A 19,809-nucleotide genomic window follows, 5' to 3' on the forward strand; every position below is an offset into this window, starting at 1 on the left:
CTTAAAATTATATATCTTATAACCATATATCTTAAAAATATATATCTTATAACCATATAGCATATTATAACCCCACCAAATACACCAACCTCCGTTTAAGCCACCTGTACATATATCTTCATCTTCATCTTCATCTCTTCATCTATTTATCCCTTCATCTCTTCATCTCTCATCTCTTCTCCACCCATCTCTTCTCCACCCATCTCATCTCATCCCATCCCACCCCATTCCATTCCATTCCGCACTGCCATCGCCTTGCTCCACTTATGTGATCCACTTATGCCAGAAGTGAACCTCCTCCTCCAAACCAACCATGTCGCAAACAGCTCTCCCAGAACTGAGCTACACGCCCGGCGAGCTGACGGAGCCGCAGTTCCGGCTGCCCTCGCACCAGGAGCTGCTCGACCAGAAGCGCCTCGCCACGGACAGCCTGCCACTTGGTCGCCTCAGCTTGGACACCAGGGACACGCAGCCCATCAAGTACCGGGAGCAGCTGACTTCGGCGGCGGGTCGCCAGTTTCCCGCCCTGGCAGCGGCACAAAATCGCTATACGGATCATCTGGAGCGTGGCAGTGAGCTGAGCTTCGCCTGCCTGGAGCCCGGCAAGGATCTAATCTCATTGCCAACGGTGGGCATACGAAACTTTGACCCACAACCCACTATCGCGACCGCCAACGATCCGGATTTGATCAGGAAGATGCCGCTGCACTCGATCACGGAGAAGCCGAACGAGCGGTGTCCCTCGCCGGTGGTGCCGGCGTATGCCAACTTCGAGCTGGCCAAGCGGATGCACCAGGACAATCTGGACCACCAGCCGCTGCCCGACTGTGTGGCCGACTTGGCGTTCCGGCGCGCGCAGATTGCCGGCGGACATGCAGGCCTGGCACTGGAAATCGATCCCATTGCCACGGGCGTCGGCGTGAAGACGCACAATGCGGGTCCGACGCACTGCACCAAGATGAAGGTGTTCCGTCCGAAGACCGGCGGCGGCATTGTGCCCCGTGCTTTGGGCAATGGCGATGCCTATCGCGGCGTTGGCTCGGCGCCGGCCAAAAAGATGGGCCCCATGGATTTGGCCATTTGCTGGGACTTCAAGCCGGCGAATCCGGCGGACGAGCCACGCCTGGCCAGGCACATAGATGGCACCAATGACTCAGCCGGACCGGCCGTCTTCACCTGCGTGAAAACGCCGCGCGAGGAGCAGCCATCGGACTTGGGCCGTTCGGCTGGCGTCTTCACCAGCACCCTGGGCGAGGCGGACTTCTTCGACAAGGACATCCTGCGGAAGCGTACGGATTTCGGTGGCACGCGCTTGGATCGCGAGGATCCGTGCGCCTGCGACTACTCACCACCGGCCAGGCAACGGGCACGCAGCGTCTCCCGCGATTCCAGCGCCTCGCATTGCAGGCGAGGATCGGCCATCGGCGCGTCCACTGGCGGCGTGAGTTTCGGCAACCTGGCGGAGCTACCAGGACGCGGCATGCCCGATCGTCTGGCCAAGCAGTACCAGTCGTCGCCCCTGCTGGGCGACAAGGCGTACCAGGCGCTGCGGGAGAAGTACCTGGGACCGGACTCTGGACAGGATTGCACTGCGCCCAATTGCCGGCCCACGGGTGGTCCACCCTGCAAGCGGGACGTTCTTCTGCGGCGTCCGGCGCGCCGTCTCTGCCACAAGGTGGCGCCCGCACCCAGATGCTGTGCCCCCTCCTTCGGCGGCCACGCACATGGACATGGTCATTGCTTGACCAGCGGCGGCAAGGCGGCCTTCCGCGCCGGAGTGCCCAAGCACAATGCCTCCGGCGATTTCGTGGGCATCGAGCCGGGCTGTGGAGGCGGCAGTGGTGGTAGAGTATTAGTAGTGCCACGCCCACGGCAGCCGTATGCGAAAAAGAACTACGACATCGAGACGCTGGTGCCGCCCTTCCAAAGCCAAGCGGGCGGCGCGGGTCAGGGCGGCTATCCGGAGCACTGGCGACTGGCCAGCGTCTATCAGCACGCCTACAAGCCCATCGACCAGCGAAGGCGACCCCTTCTCCAAACGGTCTACAAGTAGGTGCGCTAAGCTCCAGTCCGTGATCATGAATGGTTTCCCAATGGATTGCATTACTTGAGCAAAGTAGAAATATTAACTCATCATCTTGCATGTCTCAAAAATAAATATGTTTGGCACACGGGAAATCGGTCCAAGAATAAGCTAAGTTAACCATACTCAAGAAATTCAATTAATTTCATTATTTATGGCAGACCAATCTCGACTTCTCTGGATTCCACCTTGCGTTTGTTAAAACTTTTTAAGTAGAAAAACACAACAAGTTTATGTTGAAAACAAATGTTATATATTAGAAAGCATATATATATATATAAAGAGAAATGGGCAAACATACATATATGAATAAACGTGCAAACATCAAGTACTTTAAACTATAAACACTGTGCGAAACAATTTGCAGCTGGCTTCTTTCGAAATTTGAGAAAAAAAAAGTGAATATATTAAAACTAGGTGATGTAAAGTGCAAAGGTTTCCTTTCGGTTTGCTGGTCTTGTGTGACAATCTTTGGGTGCATTTCAAAACTTAACTCAAGGTGCTGAAAAATCGATTTCAAAAGAACTCAATGCCTTGGATCGATTCCAAAAAGGGGTGTCAACAATGCCTCAGATGCTCAGCTTAAAACCCCTAAAATCGATCCAATCTGTGGAGCCAGCTGTGAGGCATCACTTGGCGGTGGCGTAGGCATCGTGGCTTTTGTGGAACACATGGCGCAGCACGTCCCGCGTGGACCGCCTGATGCTGTTCCGCAGGGAGTGCTTCTTCTCGTTGGTCAGCTGCTCGATGGTCATGTACTCCGTTTGGGCGACGCTCGAGCGCAGCTTCATGGTCCGTTCGCTGGTGTCGACGATGGAGACATCGGCGAGCACGGGCTCCATCTGCTCCTCCAACTCCGCTGCCTTCTGTGGCCTGCGTCGCAAACTATGCCGTATGCTATTGAGTATGTTGTGATGTGGTCCTTGTCCATGGCCATGTCCATCCTTGTCCTCGCATTTCTCGGGCGACGTGTGCGCCGTGGGATGCATCAGTCTGCGGATCGACTTTCTAATCATGCCCTTCATGCCGCCACTGGGCTTGACTTCCGCCGATTTCGAGGACTTGGTGGAGGCGATAGAGTGAAGCGACTCCTTGCTGGCCGCCTTGGTGGGCAGAGCGGCGGGTCTGTAGGCGCGCACGAAACGAGTGGGCGCCTTGAAGTCCAGATCGTCGGGCTCGTCGTCGGATTCGGAGGCATAGGCCACATCGCCGTCGACTGGCTCCTTTTCCCCTTCCTCTTGCAGCTGCCTCTCCAGCCGCTCCTCCTCCAGCTTCTCCTGCTCCAGATGCTTGGCTCTCTCCTGGAGTTTTTCGCGCAGCTGCTCGTGCAGCTTCTCCTGCAGCTTCTCGCGCTCCAAGTGTCTCTGTCTCTCCAGCTGTTTCTCCTGCTCCAATTGCTGCTCCCTCGTTGAGTGTCTCTCCCTCTCTGAGAGCATCTCTTGCTCTAGCATCCTCTCCTGCTCGCGAATCTCCTCGGCCTCGGGATCTTTTTCGAGCAGTTCCTCCTTGTCCTCCTCCACCTCCTCCACCTCGGGCGCCTCACTGATCTCGGTAAGTGTGCGTCTTCTGGTACAAACCAGACGCCTCTCCACTTGAATGTCCACCTGTGTGTTCATCACCACCTGGGTCTCCGTCTCCATGACCAGCGAGTGGGACACCTTGGTGTTCTTGGGCAGTTCCACCTCCAAGCTATGCCTGGGCACCTCCCTATCCAGCAGCACGCCATTCTTTCTCAGCTTCGCCTCGTTGATGCTGTTCTCCAGCTCCAGTTGATAGCGATCCAGCTCCTTGCCAATGTCCATCGAGGACTCCTCGCTGATGGCGCCCAGCGATCTCTTGGGCGCCGCAACGCCAACGGGAACGGGCACGGGTGAAAAGACCAGCTTCTCGGCCAGCAACTTGCTGGGCGTCAGCTGCGTCAGTGACATGCCGTGAAAATCGATGCGACAGCCCAGCGTGGGTGTGAATGGCAAGCCGATCTTCAGGCTGGTGGGCAGCTGCTCATCCAGTGCCGGATTAGTCACACCTGCGGGATTGCAGGCAGCCTCGGACGCCTCGCTGGGCCGATGGATCTCGAAGGGATTCAGCGAGGCTGGCGCATCACTGCCGCGCAAATTCAGGCCAGGATTCACGAAGCCCTTGGCGGACGTGGCTGCCAAACGGACGACCTACAAATATTATAGCTGGGTTATAAAATTCTTGGTAGTTTTATAATATAATATAATAATTTATAGATTTTATAGATTTATATGGTATGCAGATTATAAGGATAATGTTTAAGCAAGTGATAGCTACTGTACCTGAACTACACTTTTTTGGATGTGGGTACACCCATATGCACCAACTCACCTCATATGGATTGAACTGCTTCTCGGGCAGCTCCAAATTCAGGCCAGGATTCTCAAAGCAGGCGTGCTCGCGCTTCTTCTTCTTCGGCGGCTGGCGCAGGACCTCGAAAGGATTGGTGGACATCGGCTGCTGCTGCTGGGCAAGATCAGCTATAGACTTGACCTCCAAGCCGGGAAACGGATTGATATGGCTATTCTCCTTGGCCAAACGGCGACGGGCCACCATCAGCTTCTTGGGCGTCGAACTGAAGGCGGCGTTGGTGAAGCAGGACTCCGTCGACGCGACGACAGCTGCATCCTGTGCGTCCTTTTCTGGGGGTTGTTGCTGCGCATTCGGGGGCGGGGGAGCATTTTTATAGAGCGTCTCCCTTTTGCGCTTGCGCGGCGTCTCCTCGAATGCCAATGCAGCTATGCTCTTCGTCTCCAACATTGTTTACTCGATCTCAAGTCAAAGTTTATATCTTATATTTTTTTAAATGGATTCAAATTGTTCTTTCTTTGTAAGATCAGCAACTGGCAATTATAAACAACGCAGTGCGACACCAAATGCCATTTTGAAAATCCTCAGACAACTGGAACCGGTTGCATCGTTAGCCAACACTGCGTCCGAACCGGTTCAGCAATATCTCTCGATAGGCACTGTTAACTAATTATTACATGACTGTTAGTAACATTTTGTGTGCATCCACTTGTATCAACTAACCAACTAGCTTATTTTAGTACTACCGAAGTCTTAAATTCCTTTAGTAGTCATTTTTCTTTCTTGATGTGTACTTTAAGAAAATGTAATGGCATTTTTAACATAGTGATTGTCATCGATAAAATAGGCCCCAGCCAGCTATCGCCACCGATAGACGATAGTGGCACAATTTGTTTTCAAATGATTTTAGCGTCATATCCTTGTCAAACAGGAAAACGCTGCTTCTGCGTGGCGAAACAGACATAAAGCGGTAGAATAAACTGTTTCCTCATTGAGAGCCAAGTGTGGTGCAGTCGGAAAGGCAAAGATGTCCAGTTCCCGCCATCGCAAGCCGACGAAATCATCCCGCGTTCCTCCGCAAGCCCGCGAATATATCAGCGCAATGGCCGAGGAGCGGGAATTGGAGCGATTCATGGCCTTCTCGTCGACGGCAAGCAGTGCAGCCAGTGGCAGCACCCACATCTGTGCCCTGGGCTCAGTCCTGCCGCCAGCTTGTGCCTCCATGGAACATAAATCGCGGCCAGCATCCGGCCGCAGGCGTCGCACGAAGAGCAGCGATCATCCGCCTGACAAAGAAGAAGCAGAGGAACAGCTCCTGGAACTGCCAGTGTCACCACCAATCAGTAAACACACAATCCCCCTGACATCTCCAAAATCACAAGTAACTCGCACAAAATCTGATGAATACACCATAATACCCATTGTATTGGCCAGTAGCCCAAGTTTTCGTCCCGTAGCAGCCACACAAACCATCTCCCAGTCCGCCGAGGACCTACGCACACCCACCAAGTCGCCCAAGATGCAGAGCAAAAAGACGCAGACACCAGAGTCTGCCCTCAAGTCGCACAAGCGCCTGGAATGGGATCCCGCGGCCGATGTGGGCTACTACAAGAGGGCACTGTCCACGAGTAACATCAGCACCCTGGAGCGATCGGTACTGGAGGATTGTGGCTGGCGTCAGCCCACACAGCAGCGACCCGAGACGGATGCGGATAGAGTGCAGCGCCAGGAGGCGGAGGAGCCGTCGCCAATGCCGGAAAAGCCAACGCCACCGCTGGCTTGCAGTACATTTGTCAATCGCAGCGATCGCGTGAAGCCTTTGAGCACTAGAATGGATTCCATGGGTAGTTCGTTGAGCTATGGAAAGGGGGATTCTCGGCAGAAATCCCAAAGTAAATCCAAGAGGGAGGATTCCGAAGGCAGCTCTCGTCAGATGGATTCGCGCAGCAGCTCACGCAAGGAGTCAAACCAAGGCAGTTCGAAAGAGAAAGACAAAGCTAGAGAGGCTACCCAAATTGACTCCCCCAAAGAAGAATCTATCGGCAGTCGTAGGAAAGAAGATTTAAAACTTTCTTCGTGTGTGCAAGATCCACAGATTAGTTCGCGCAGAGCATCGCTGATTAGCTCGCGGAGGGAATCACTGAGCAGTTACAGAAGAGACGACTCCAGGCTCAACTCGCAGAACAGCTCCCGATTGGGATCACATGTCAGCTCAAGGGCGGAGAATTCGCGTTCCAGCTCAAGGCGGGAATCGCAAGCCACCTCGCTGTACGGCAGTTCGGCGACCAGTAGCTTTGATTACCACATACACATGGAACAGGAAGTTCAGGTGGTCCAGCGAGATGAAGGGAGGCAGAAGGAGAAGGAGGATGAGCCGAAGGAGCAACTGGAAAACGAGCAGCAGCAAAGAGATGTGCGGCAAGGGGTACACAGGCGAAGAGAACAGCGGGACAAGGATCAACAGCTGGATAGGGAACAGAAGGCCATTCAGCAAAGAAAAGCTGAGCAGCGCGAGAAGGAGCGCGAGCAGGAGCGACAGTACACGGCGGCGCAGTTCGAGAAGATTTGGAGCAGTCGGCGGCATGAGAACAAGGAGAACCAGCAACCCCAGAACTCTGTAGTGAACCCCTCCACCGGCGCAACTGCAACTGCCTCCACATCCTCCTCATCGATAGAAATGGGATCAGGGAGTAGACCGCGCGGGGAGTTGGATCTGGGAATCGATTTGCTCTGTTCTCTGGTGAAAACCCGCAGCCTCAGCCAGGGACAGAAGAAGAAACTCGTCAGGGATATTGCCAGGCGTATCTCCTGTCTGGATCTGGCCGAATCCAGCACTAGTTTGCGCTCCCTGAGCACAAACACAAAGGAGCATCTGAAGGGTGAGTAAATCATTTAAGAAGCCGAGCTCTTATTTCATATCTTGAACAGTATCTACAGGATCACAGCAGCGGCAAGATGCGGCCACCAATACGACCCAGTCCAGTTCGAGAAGCTCCTCGAAAGCTGAACGCATTACTCTACCCGTGCCTGCTCCACGAAAGCGAGGAACTGCGGGAACACCGTCGCCACTGCCTGTCAGTTTATCGCACAGCGGCTCAACCAGCGCCTCACGCGAGCTGATCACCCAAAAGACCAATGTACCAACGCGCGAGGCTGCCTCAACGGATGCAGATGCCGAGCGCTCGGATTCGCAGGAGTGGCTGAATCCCATGACCCAGAGTGAAATAGAGTACGAGCAGCGTTTGAAGGGCGGCGCGGATGCGGAGCGAAGGAAGCAGCTCAACTGGATCGACACAGAGATTCGTCGCCTGGAGGCGCTGCAGAAGCTGTTGTTCAATGCCATTGCCACGTTGCCCAACAGTTCGCACATTGAAGCGGACAAGGAATCTGAGCGACCGCCAATGGAGTATCTTTTGCCACAAGGAATGCCAGCTGAAGTCTTTGAAGAGGTGGAAAATCCGGGAACACCAACTACACCGCCGCTCCCAATGCGAATTGAATCGGCGGGAATGACGCTCAGGAAACTGCCTCAAACTCCTACGCCGCCAGCACCGCCACCACCACCACCACCAGCTCACCTTAACCAGCAGAAACCACTGGGCCGCAAAAAGATGGCCACTCCCGTGCTCGCCTCGAGAAGCTCCACCAGTGGCGGTGGTCGCAGCGAAAGTGTTTGCTCCTTTGTCCAGCAAAGGCAGCGGCAGTTCCGCGAGCATTATCAGAACCAGCAGCAGCAACAGTTGCTACTGCTGCAGCAACAGAAACTCTACCAGCAGCAGAAGCAGCTAAACCAGCAAAAAGATCTTTTGAAACAGAAGCAGCAACAGTGTGCTGCTCATTGCGAGCATTGTGGGCACCAGCGGACTTGTGTTCATCAGCATCATTGCCCGGTAAGGACATCACTTCAAACTATTGCCAAAGAGCAGGACATACTCCTTGCCACTCCTGCTTTCTCTTACTCCAGCCATCTCTTTCTTTTTCGCAGCAATACCAGCGGCGACAGCAGGAGGCCCAGGAGCAACACGACGAACGAGAGCAATATATGCAGATGCAGTACGCCCAGGCGGCGGGCAGTGGCTATGCCACTCCACTCCAGAGTGGGAGCGCCGGCTATAGCTGTGCGGATAACAAGGAAGCCATCTACTACCAGGTGGTCAACTCACAGGGAGCAGCTAGCTATGTGCAAGCATCGATGATGAGCACAGGGGCACAGGGACACGAAGCATCTGCAACTGGCGGAGGAGCAGGCGGGTCGGCCGTCAGCAGGTCGACCACAACCACCACCAGTTCGTCCACCTCGATGATGTGCATCAGCTCGGATATGTCCATACCCATGGGCATGGTGAACACGTGTGAGACCACCACCACGACCACCACACATCAGTACGACGATGTGGCATGCCAGCGGGTGCGCAGGCTGCGCAAGGAGACCAGGCAGATGCATGCAGAGAGCATGCAACGCCAGACGCTGCAAGTGCGTCCACGAGCCATTGCCTATGCCATTCAGTTTACGCCGGCAGGCGACAGTGAGGTGTTTCCGGAAACGCGTTCCCTGCAGGATCAACTGCAGCTGGCACGTCCCGAGTTCTGTGCCAAGTCCAAGCAGCGCAAGGCTATACTGAACCAGATGCAGATGATACGCAACCATCGGCGCCAGGAGCTCGACAATCTGCTGTGCGAGAATACCAGCTTGGAGACGCTGGACAGGCGTCTGCAGCAGCTGCCACCGCCAGCCACATGTAAGATATCAGTGCAAAATTGGCGTAATATTGAAATAATATAAATATTTCTTAACTTGCAGCTCGCTTGAGGATATTTACCACCAGGGAAATGAAGGCGATGACCACCAAACGCTGCCAAAGTCTGCCGGAAGTGATGGCCGCCCAAAGTCGGCAGCAGGAGGAGCGGCGCCGTCGCTGCAATCGTCTGATGCGGGATGTCTTCAACAAGGTACGATATAATACAACCCCGATTATTATATATATCCATATTCCTATAATCCTGTAAATTCCTACATCCCATTCCCAAATCAGCGCCTTCAAAATCGCGTGGCCAACGGACAAATTTCGCTCAATCACAGTGCGGCAATCATCTAGCGAGGATCGAATTAGGATGAAATGACAACCCACCAGTTATAGTTTCTTATTATTACTCTTTTGCCACTGTCAGGCTTTTTATTATTTTTTATAGCTTTTAATCGTTTAATCAATTGTTTCAGGTTTGGCTTAGTTTATAGGAAATAATAATAATAATTATCAAATTTAGGGTAGGCAGTCAGCCAACTACAAACATAGAAACTATGTTGAACCTATACAACCAGAATTTGACTAAATTTGTAATGTTTTCAAAGAAATAAATTGAACAACACACGAATTTAAAACCTATTTAAATCTGTATCGCAGTGTGACCAAATGCACATATTTTAGAGGGCGTCTCAATGCATTCCTTACAGTTGGGCACACTATTTTCTGCCAAATTTAAAAGTTACGTTGCCTTTAAAGTAACCATTTCATGATGATATCAGATGAGTTGTTGAGAAAATAGAAACAGCAGCGATTATTTGTTCTTTCATCGTTATTTTATTAGAATTCAATTTGTAATCTATTCTCGTTGCGTGTGTCTTTCTGAGTTTACAATTAAGTACACTTTTACAGTTTTAAGTACATTCATATAATCGCTAAGTACATAGTTTAATTTGTTCAGTAGTTCTGCTGCAGCATCCACATAAAATAGAACCATATATTTTATATAATATAGTTGTGTGCTTGTTTTTATAAATATGTTGTGTGTGTGTATATATAGGCATGCATTGGGTAAATGTAATTTCGTTTATTTTTGTTTAGCTTAAACAACGCTACAAACGCAAAATGCTTTGGTTATTGCTGTAAGAAGTCCATTAATTTAATTATATCATCATCCTTTTTTCCTTTCGTATATATTTTTAAATAGCTATATGTTTAATATGTGTTTCAATGCGTGTATGTGTGTGTTTTTTTATAGGCTACAGCAATGAATGAGTTTCGTTAAATAGGGTCCTTAAAAAAAAATGTGTCTAAGCCTAGTCTTACAAATACCTGACTATCCTTACTTGCAAGCAGCAAAATTTCGTTTCATTTCGTTTGCATCCTGCATCCTGCATTCTGCATCCTGCACTTTATAACTAGGTTTAAGCCACGCTGCGGTTCTCAAGGCCTCTTTCAATGTACATTATACATATACTATTTTATTACTACTTTACGTGTGTATATTTGTTTTTTTTCAGTGTCAAGTCTTTTTCTTGTCATGCTTAAATGTTCGTTGTTTTTCAGTGTTTTTTTTGCGTTTTTTTTGGGTTTTTTTGTTGTGTGTTTGCTTTGTTTTTGTCATTGCAGCTACTTAGGGCTAATTGTAAAATATGTATAATTAATTGTATAGCTAGGAAAAAAATGTTCAAAAAAATAGTGTTTGTCTCCAAAGATTTTGATTAGCTTGTGTTTTGTTGGTTGGACCGCTTAACAAATAGGAATTGGCGTAAAAACAAAAAAAAAAATTAAGAGGTCTCCAAAAAATATGCTTCTAAACTGTGCAAAACAGGCGTGTCCAGTTGTAGCTCCTTTTTTTCTCTCTCTGTATATCTTGAGCCTGTGACTCCTGCATTCAAATAATCGAGCTGTTTTCAAACGCACTCCTGTTTTACACCCTAATCAGGTTTTCACTTTCACTTGCGTTTTGGTTTTTCTTCGTTTTTTGTTTTTCGTTTTTTAAATAGTAGACTACCATTAATGAAAACTATTTAAGCTTTGGTATACGTAAGGCGGTGTTAAGCTGCGGCTACTGCTGCTACTTCCGAATTTATGGCTCTAGGTTGCTCCGCTCAAGCTGCTCCACTCAAGTTGCTCAAGCTCACTTGTTGTCCACACCCAGAAGTTTGGCCGCCTCGTCGGCGGAGGAGAGCAGCTTGTTGAGAATGCCCTGGTCGCTAATGCCCAGCAGATTGCCAATCAGATCAGAGCCGGCGACTGCTGCTCCCGAGGGTGTGGCCTCGCCCATGTTCTCCTTGTGCTCGCCCAGGCGACTGGCCCGCCACTCGCTGGCCTTGTCCAGCAGGTCGTGCAGCTTCAGACCCAGCTTGTTGTTGTTATTGTTGTTGTTGTTGGTGTTATTGTTGTTATTGTGGCAGCTATTGTTGTTGTTGGCGCTGGCCGGCGTGTTGTGCTGGACAGTGGGCTGCGGTGTGCTGGGCGGGCTGCTCACCTGCTCGTCGTCGGAGCAATCGGAACCGGGAGTATCTCCATTGTGTGCCCTGCCGCTGTGCTTCTTCATGTGCCGCAGCATGCTGTGCTTGAGGGTGAACTTCCTCAGGCAGATGTCGCACTGGAATGGCCGCTCGCCGGAATGGGTGCGCATGTGGCGACGCAGATCCTCCGTCGACCAAAAGCGGCGCACGCAAAAGGCACAGATCACCTTGCGGTTGCTGTAGTCGGGATATTTGCCTCTGTTGACGCCATTCGCTGCCTCGTCATCGGAGTGCACCGCCTGCTGGTGCTGCTGCTGCTGGTGGGGATTAGCCTCCAGCGGCTCGTTCTCGATGGCGCCCTTGGCCACGAGCAGGGCGAACTCGTGGGCGTGTGCCAGCTTGATGTGCTCCAGGCACTGCACACGCTCGCCAAACGAGCCCTCGCACAGGTGGCACTTGTAGGGCAGATCTCCGCCAGCCATGGCATCTCCAATGGCTCCAGATGTCGGTCCATTCGCTCCACTTGCATTTCCACTTCCACTTCCATTGGCGGCTGCGACGGCGGCAGCGGCAGCAGCGGCATTCATTTGAGCCGCCAGCTTTTGGATGAGCTGCTGGCGCTCGCGCTCCTTCTCCTTCTCCAACTCTCGCTCCCGTTCCAGCTCTCGCTCACGCTCCCGCTCCAACTCCCGTTCGCGCTCCAGCTCCAGCTCCTTCTCGCGCTCCGCCTCCTGGCGGCGTCGCTGCTCCTCCAGCTCGATCTCCTCGACGGACTTGGGCACGGGTATCGGTTCACTCACATCCTCAGTGGGCACATACACGGACATGGCCGACTCCACATTGCCGTGCTTGCGCAACAGATGGCGATCGCAGTTGCTCTTGGTGGTAAACAGCAGCGGGCAGTGCGAGCACTTGAACGGCTTCTGGCCGGTGTGGGTGAGGATGTGCCGGCGCAGCGAGCTGCTCCATGGGAACATGCGCTGGCAGTAGGGGCAGGAGACACGGTTGGGCGCCAGGCTGTAGGCGGACTTCTTCTTGGGCTCGCTGCTGGAGCTGCTGCTAGTGACGTCCTCGGTGCCACTGTTGTTGCTCTCACTGGCGCTGCCGGAGGCCACCAGGCCCTCCTCGTCGCTCTGCTCCATGTGATTGGCCACGTCGCTGGGTCGAAAATAGCTGTTGAAGCCCATGTTCTGGCTGGTGGCATTGTCCACCAGCTTGGACACCGGCACCAGGTCCTGCGACTCATCCTTGAACGGCGAACTGGCCACTTCTTTGAGGGACTTACCTACCGATTCGGCTTGAGCGATCATCGTTTTCAAACTGCTGGCATTGCTACTGGGTGGAGTGGTGGCTGGCTCCTGCATGGTGGTGGCCACGATGGGATTGGCTGGCGGTGCATTTTCCTTGGCGGGCGGTGGAGTCGATGGCTTGCCCGCCTTGATGGCCTGCTCCAGAATGGTTTCGGCCATTTTTTGTGCCGCCTCTTTGGAGGCCAAGAGGTCGAGCGGCTGGGGCAGCTCCTGTTCCTCCTCGGCTTCCTTTTCGGCCGGCTGCTCATCTAGTATCAGCTCCGGCTCATCTTCGGGCTCATCCATCTCCTCCTCGTCTTCATCCTCTTCGAAGTCATCCACGTCCTCCGCTTCCGCTTCCATCTCATGATCATGCTCGTTCTCATCCTCGTCAATGATCAACTTGGGCTCATCGTCATCCATGGCCGTGGCCTGGCTATTACCCTGGCTGCCATTGTGCAGCGGACTGGGATTGGTCAGTGGGTAGCCGAAATGCAGCAGTGGATTGCCGGCCACACTGCTGGAGCCGTGGGCCAAAGCCTGCTGCAGCAGATCGGTGTTCTTGTGCGCCTTCAGCTGCTGCGCCAGTATGGCGTACTTGACCTGCTCCGAAATGGGAGCATGTCCATGGGAACCGTGCCCATGGCCATGATGGTGATTGCTGCCGGAACCGGAGGATCCTGGTCCGCCCATGGCGGCTGCTGCAGCTGCTGCGGCGGCGGCAGCGGCGGCGGCACTGGAGGCGCCCCTGCCACGCATGACATGGTGGCCACTGCGCTGCCGCTGGGCGTAGAACTGCGGATGCTGCTGCTTCACGTGGCGCTCCATGTTCGAACGCAGCGTGAATCTCGCCGAGCAGTGCTCACAGGCGAAGGGGCGCTCGGTGCGATAGCGTCGCTGCTTCTGCTTGGGCATCAGGACGCCATTCTTGATGACCATCTTGACGGGACCACCAGGTGGCACTGGCACGCCGACGCCAACGCCCACGGGCATGGGATTGAGGCGGCTTGGTGGACTCACCAGCGGTGGCTTCTCGGGATTGGCTTGCGGCGGCGGCGGAGCCATGAAGGGAAAGAAGGGGAATCCCGGCGTCTGGGATTGGAACATAAGGCTGCGGAATATCTGTTGCATGTACTCTCCGCCAGCGCCAAAGAGTTGCTGCTGCGCGAGGAGCAACTGTTGCTGCTCAATGGCGGCGGCCAAGTCAGGTGTTCCAACGCCGCCGGGCGCCACTGGAACCACTGCAGCGGGCGTCGGTGTGGGCGTAACAGCGGGTGTCAGTGATGCGCCGCCAGTTGGCTTCTTGCTGAGATCCAAAACATCCATGCTGAAGTCCAGGACAGCTCCACTCTTCTCCTGCTGCTGCTGTCGCTGGGGAGCTGGTGCCGATGGCTTCTTGTCCACCAATTGGTCGAGGCTCTTTACCTGAATCTTTAGCGGCGGCTGTTGGGTGACCGGAGCTAGGGGATTCTCGCCGAGAAGCATGTGCTTCAGCTGGGAGCTGCTCTCATTCACAGGCGGCGGTGGTGGCGTTGGGCTGATCGAACGGAAACTCATGTCCGCCAGGTCTTCGCCCAGGCGGGATTTGCCATCCTCGCAGCCAGCATCCTCCGCCGGATGGTAGACAATGGCGCGCTTTACCTCCTCGCGACTGGTCTTGCCATGGCGATTCCTCAGGTGGCGCTCACAGTTCGCCTTGGTGGTGAAGGCGTAGTTGCACACGGCGCACTCGTACGGACGATCGCCGTTGTGGGTGCGCATGTGCCGCACCAGGGCGGCCTTGTCGCAAACGGCATAGGGACACATGTTGCAGCGAAATGGTCCGGCGGGACCCACTGCACCCAGATGCACCCGGTTGTGGCCCTTGAGGGCGCGAAGATTGGGGAACACGGCGGCGCACAGCTTGCAGGGGAACTCGCCGCGCAGCTTCATGCGTCGGAACTCCGAGGTGAAGGCGTCCTGGGCCTCCTCCTCCTGATCCCTGCCGTCCAGGCTGTACTGACTCGAACTGGGCGTGTTCACCGACTGCTCAAAATTGCGCAGGAAACTGGAACTGGAGCTGGTCATGTTCAGTATGCTCTGGATATCGGCCAGATCCTTGCTGTCCGCCGGCTCATGTTTAATGGGCGATGGCGGATGCGAGATGGCACCGCCCCCACCACCATTTGCTGTCTTCTGCTTCAGATACAGCTGGTGGAAGAAGTCCTCGCTCTGACACGCTATTCTATCCTTCTGCTCGAGTTCCTCGTCGTCGCCGCCGTGCCCCTCATCCTCCGGCTCCTCGTTGTGCAATGGCGAACTGCTGGCACCGAGCAGCGGCGGTAGGCCACTGGGCAAGCGGCAACAGTGCGCCTGCAGCTGACGATGGCTGGCGAAGATCACCTCGCAGTCGCGACACTTGGCTGGTATGTCCGAGTGCCTCGCATCCAAATGGGCGCACAGAGCGGGCAGGGTCTCGAAATCGGCGGCTCCGCAGGCGGGACAGCTGAGCAGCAAGGCCGGCGAGGCGGGTGGCGATGGTGAGGGGGAACGCGAGGCGGCGCCGGATGCACTGGCTCCGGCCAAAAGTGTGGCGACATCGGGTGTGCTGGTCAACATGGCCACATCCGCATCGTCGGCCTCCTCCTCATCGTCCACATCCTCCTGCTGCTGCTGCTCACTGTCAATGATGTTGTTATTGATGGTGGTCTTCAGGCGACGCTGCTTGTTCTCCGCATCCTGATCCTCGGCCGGCAGCTCCAACTCCTCCAAGTCCTTCAGGTTGTTGTTAGTCTTGTGCGAGTTATTGTTGTTATTGTTGTTGTTGAGGGAACTGCTGCTGCGACTGTGACTATGTCCACTGGACGTGTCCGTGGTGCAACTGGCATCGCTCTCGTAGCTCTCAGCTCGTCCGGATAACGTGCTGGCCACCAGTTGCTGCTGGGCGGGATTCTGCTGCTGCTGCTGCTGCGACAGTGACTGCTGATGTTGCTGTTGTCGCCGCTGCTGCTGTGACTGTTGCTGCTGCGACTGCTGTTGCTGCTGCTGCGACTGTGCAACCTGATGCTGCTTATGGGTACGCATGTGGCGGTGCATGTTGCCATTGGTGGTGAACGTCAGGTGGCAGTAGCGGCAGTTGAAGGGCCGCTCCCCCGTGTGCACCAGCACGTGTCTGTCCAGGGATGAAGCCGAGGATAGCACCTGTTTGTAGGGCATCAATTTGTGCGGGGCGAAGAGAGAGAGAGAGAGAAGGCGGGAGAAACGAAGAACAGGTGAGTGAGTAATCAGGCGATCGGGGGTTTATAACCTAGGCTCCTAGTACACCTGTCTATTTATCGACTCAAAGGCTTCATCTCAACTACTTAAGCTAGACTTGCTTTTAAACCAATATTCCATATGGAATATGTATATGGAATATCTTATATGGAAGATTTGGTTTCTAAGCTGATGAAAAACAAAGGGTATATTTGAGTGGAAACAATGACTCACCTTGGAGCAAATGCGGCAGGTGAAGTTCTCCGTATCGCCGTTGGCGTAGTTGTGGCACCGGATGTGATTGGTGAACTCGTGCGGCGTGGCCGAGACCACCTCGCAGATGGGGCAAAGGTATTTCATGTGCTCGTCGCCTGCACCGATGCCCGATTCGCCGCTGGACAGGCACAGACCCTGTGGCGAAGAGCCACCGGATCCGCCACTGCTGCTGCTGCCACTGCTGCTGCTGCTGGATGCTGGCGTGATCGCTGCTCCGCCAACTGCTGGTGCAGTGGTGGCAGTGGTGTTGGTTGTGCTGCTGCTACTGTTACCCAAATAGCCACTGTGGCCAGTGGTGCTGCTGGCGTCCACGAATCCCGATTCCGAGAGACTGGCCGCCGAGCGATTTAGACGGAATTTCTTGCGCAGCGAACTGGCATCGCCACTGCTGTAGTCCACCACAATGGAGGCCTGGGTGGAGGCGCCACCACTGCGCCGTTGCTTGTGCCGTCCCAGACTTTGCGATCCCAAGGCGGTCACCTGGTCGTCATCCTCCTCCTCGTCCTCCTCCTCCTCGGCCGCCGCTGACTCGTCCTCATCGCTCAGCAGTTCCGAGTGCTGCTGTTGGTGGTGATTCAGTTGCAAGTGGCGAAGTTTACGCTTGCGCGACGACGCCACCGTCGTCACCTCATGTGGCGTGGATGTGGTCTGTGTGGAGCCACTGTTGCCGCCCAGTTTCTTGGGCGTGCGGCCCAGATCCAGGTGCTCCAGCGAGGACTCCGATGTGGTCGAGTCCCGCCGCTGACGCTCCATTTCCGACTCCGCTGTGCTGTTGTTGTGCTGCTGCTGTTGCTGGTGTGCGGCGAGCATTTTTCCAAAGGCTAGTCAACTGAGCTAATAGTAGAGAAGAATCCGTAAAAAGAAAGGACTTTTAGAGATGGGGGAAAAGCACATTTAACAACACTCAATCCACACATTAAAAACACTGGAACAAGTGTTTAAAGTAGTATAGTAAATAGAAGTTGGAGAAAGTGTATCAAATCTACTCGTATTATCAACTGATACTCTTGCATTACATTCAAAACTTCGCACATAAACAATTGTATACTATTTGAAATCATTGTTCAAAGAGAGAAGCTCATTTGCGAGAAGACAGACCGAGATATGTCACAACAATCAAAGGATTTTCCAACACTACCTTATGTGATTTCAGAATTGTATCATAATTGCCAATTAAAAGCTAAAGATGGAGAGAAATCAAATATGTCACGCGTAAACAAATGCCTTTCTAAAAAACTTGGAACCCTAGTTCGAATAATAACAGAAAATCAATAGTCGCCGCATTCCGCAGTCTTCGATTGTCATTGTCGCGTAATACTATACTAAATCTCGAGTCCCATAAACAGCTGATCGCACAAGATCCAGGAAAGTAAACAATGGTAATGGTAAGAGTAATGGAAACAGAAAAACTAGAAAAAACAAAAGCCGAAAAGCTATTGGAAATCGAGTTCCGTTCGCGGGAAGAGCGAATAAGAAGAATTGCAAGTGCATCCGTAGAAAGGTGCGAAGAATTGAATTCAATACGCATCTGGCAATGCTGCTCTTATCTAGAATTTCAGTGTGTGTGCGCATGTGTGTGCGCATGTGCGTGTGCATGTGCATGTGTGTGGGTGTGGGTGAGAAATGTGGGTACGCTCATTAGCATTTACCGTTATCAAGGCTATGACTATGAGTATGAGTGGTGTCCCAATTGTTTTCGTTGTTGCTGTGGCTAGTGGATGGATCAATTTGGAAATCCTAACATCCTAACCGAAAAGCACAAATGAAAGAAACGAAACCTCAGAGGCTGATCAAAATTTTTCTACCGATAACGAGCCCACTGTTCGCTATATACATATACACACACACATACATACAATACGCTCATACATATATCATTTTTTTTTTCGGTGAATGTGTGTTAGTTGTTTGTTGTCCATTGGCTTTCGGTTTGGCCTTTCATTTTGGTTGGCTGATTTCAATTTCGTTGTCCGTGAGTCATGAAAAGCCATTGAGATAAAGAATCCCTCCCAAATATATATATTTCTCGGGGCGAGCAATCGTTGGGCGATTTTTTCGAAAATACTCACACCTTTATGTCCCTGAGAATTATCAATGAACACAAAACTTGTCCAGCGAAAAGCATATTTATAATCGCCCATCTAAGTGAATCAAGCCAATGTGAAGTGAACCGTTTAACCTGGAACACAACCCCTGTGATATTGATATTAAACAGATCATTAATCTGCATTAAACCCTATAAACGGGGTCTCATCATCATCCCCGGACTACAGAAGTTGTGTGTCAAAGTTCAAGGGTCTTAGCATTGGCCATGGGTAATTTTTTGACCCGGCTAATGGCATTCAGAACTTGACCCAAAACAACAAGGAAAGGGGTTTTTTGGAAAAGGACTTTGAATTGAAATGTTTTCAAACATTGCACACGTAGGAAAATAATCTAAAATATTCCTCCTCTCTTTGAATAAAATGCATATAGCATTGGAATTATTTAATAATAGATCCATTTAAAATACCGGTATAATTTGTTTAGCGATCGTTCTAAACTATCTGAAATATTCTTACTACTTCATCTATTTTGAACTATTTCTGCTATCTTAACCGATATTAAAACACTGCTGCACTCCTCTTCGTTTGCCATTTTTATATCCTTTTGAAAATGTTAGAAATTTCTAAATTTTAAAACAGTTTTGCCCATTCTTCCTCAATAATTGAACACAAAAAAGTTAGCTTAGTTGAAGAGCCAACATCTATTCCAATTTCATCCGTTTGATAATCCATGTTTTTCGGCTCGATTGGTTATCCAAAGCAACAAAAATTTTTTCACACACAAATCACAAAATCAACAACAACAAAAAAAGAATCCAATATAATCACTATTAAAAAAATTACCTTAGTGGATATTTAGTTGTGAAATTGTGTTTAAAAGTTGCGACGGCATTCCAACTTCGAATTTCGCACTGTTTGAGTTTTGGTTCCTTTTTAAAAACGATTTTTGGTGGCTTTTTGGTGTTGTGTGTTTTAGGTTTAGTATATATGTTTTTCGATCTTTGTCAGATAACTTAATTCAGATAGCACTTTTTTTTTGGTTCACTTAATATTTTTCAAACTTCTTTGGCTTTAAAGCTTAGGTATTCCAAAAATTCCCAATGGTTTGTGGTTGAAAAAAAAAAAACTTGAAAAAAATATGCAGTTTGTGTTTGTAATTTCTTCTTTAGGATTAGAATTGAGAAATTCTGTTTATCTTTGATATTTTCCACAAGAATTAGATATTTGATTTGTCTGCTTTTGAGTTGGTTTCTTGAAGCGCCGCGCACGAGTTTTGTATCTTGTATTTTCTATCAGCGCAGCCGCAACGCAACATTCGGCAGATGAAAATCGACTGAT

The 19,809-nt window shown here is 51.7% G+C and overlaps 4 protein-coding genes across 4 annotated transcripts; 2 read left to right on the forward strand and 2 right to left on the reverse strand.

The window, feature by feature from the left end:
* The first annotated feature begins 52 nt into the window (after positions 1–52).
* On the forward strand, positions 53–2,428 carry LOC6524221. The gene has a single exon (XM_002100048.3). The coding sequence runs from the start codon at positions 314–316 to the stop codon at positions 2,051–2,053; it is 1,740 nt and encodes a 579-aa protein (XP_002100084.1). The 5' UTR covers positions 53–313; the 3' UTR covers positions 2,054–2,428.
* LOC6524222 lies at positions 2,314–5,032 on the reverse strand. Its single transcript, XM_002100049.4, has 2 exons — positions 4,433–5,032; positions 2,314–4,251 (listed from the first exon to the last, which is right to left on the reverse strand). The coding sequence occupies exons 1-2, from the start codon at positions 4,859–4,861 to the stop codon at positions 2,713–2,715; spliced, it is 1,968 nt and encodes a 655-aa protein (XP_002100085.1). The 5' UTR covers positions 4,862–5,032; the 3' UTR covers positions 2,314–2,712.
* A 223-nt stretch (positions 5,033–5,255) lies between these two features.
* Positions 5,256–9,795, forward strand: LOC6524223 (Alstrom syndrome protein 1 homolog a). The gene is made up of 5 exons (XM_002100050.3): positions 5,256–7,290; positions 7,340–8,301; positions 8,397–9,150; positions 9,213–9,361; positions 9,445–9,795. Exons 1-5 carry the CDS (start codon positions 5,439–5,441, stop codon positions 9,505–9,507), a joined length of 3,780 nt encoding a protein of 1,259 aa, XP_002100086.3. The 5' UTR covers positions 5,256–5,438; the 3' UTR covers positions 9,508–9,795.
* A 172-nt stretch (positions 9,796–9,967) lies between these two features.
* On the reverse strand, positions 9,968–19,793 carry LOC6524224 (ras-responsive element-binding protein 1). The gene is made up of 3 exons (XM_002100051.3): positions 19,315–19,793; positions 16,385–17,260; positions 9,968–16,096 (listed from the first exon to the last, which is right to left on the reverse strand). Exons 2-3 carry the CDS (start codon positions 17,234–17,236, stop codon positions 11,294–11,296), a joined length of 5,655 nt encoding a protein of 1,884 aa, XP_002100087.1. The 5' UTR covers positions 17,237–17,260; positions 19,315–19,793; the 3' UTR covers positions 9,968–11,293.
* Between the last annotated feature and the right edge of the window lie 16 nt (positions 19,794–19,809).

Source organism: Drosophila yakuba, chromosome X (genome assembly GCF_016746365.2).
Source record: "Drosophila yakuba strain Tai18E2 chromosome X, Prin_Dyak_Tai18E2_2.1, whole genome shotgun sequence".
In the NCBI taxonomy this organism is placed as follows: domain Eukaryota; kingdom Metazoa; phylum Arthropoda; class Insecta; order Diptera; family Drosophilidae; genus Drosophila; species Drosophila yakuba.

What these genes read in the sequence shown, in the direction of transcription:
- LOC6524222 (XM_002100049.4), bottom strand. Translation starts at nt 4,861, where the DNA reads ATGTTGGAGACGAAGAGCATAGCTGCATTGGCATTCGAGGAGACGCCG. An exon ending in AGCAGTTCAATCCATATGAG is followed by an intron (nt 4,252 to 4,432) that starts GTGAGTTGGTGC and finishes TAATATTTGTAG; the next exon opens with GTCGTCCGTTTGGCAGCCAC.
- LOC6524224 (XM_002100051.3), bottom strand. Translation starts at nt 17,236, where the DNA reads ATGCTCGCCGCACACCAGCAACAGCAGCAGCACAACAACAGCACAGCG. An exon ending in CCTGCCGCATTTGCTCCAAG is followed by an intron (nt 16,097 to 16,384) that starts GTGAGTCATTGT and finishes CCCTACAAACAG; the next exon opens with GTGCTATCCTCGGCTTCATC.
- LOC6524223 (XM_002100050.3), top strand. Translation starts at nt 5,439, where the DNA reads ATGTCCAGTTCCCGCCATCGCAAGCCGACGAAATCATCCCGCGTTCCT. An exon ending in CACAAAGGAGCATCTGAAGG is followed by an intron (nt 7,291 to 7,339) that starts GTGAGTAAATCA and finishes TATCTTGAACAG; the next exon opens with TATCTACAGGATCACAGCAG. An exon ending in TGCGGGATGTCTTCAACAAG is followed by an intron (nt 9,362 to 9,444) that starts GTACGATATAAT and finishes TTCCCAAATCAG; the next exon opens with CGCCTTCAAAATCGCGTGGC.
- LOC6524221 (XM_002100048.3), top strand. Translation starts at nt 314, where the DNA reads ATGTCGCAAACAGCTCTCCCAGAACTGAGCTACACGCCCGGCGAGCTG.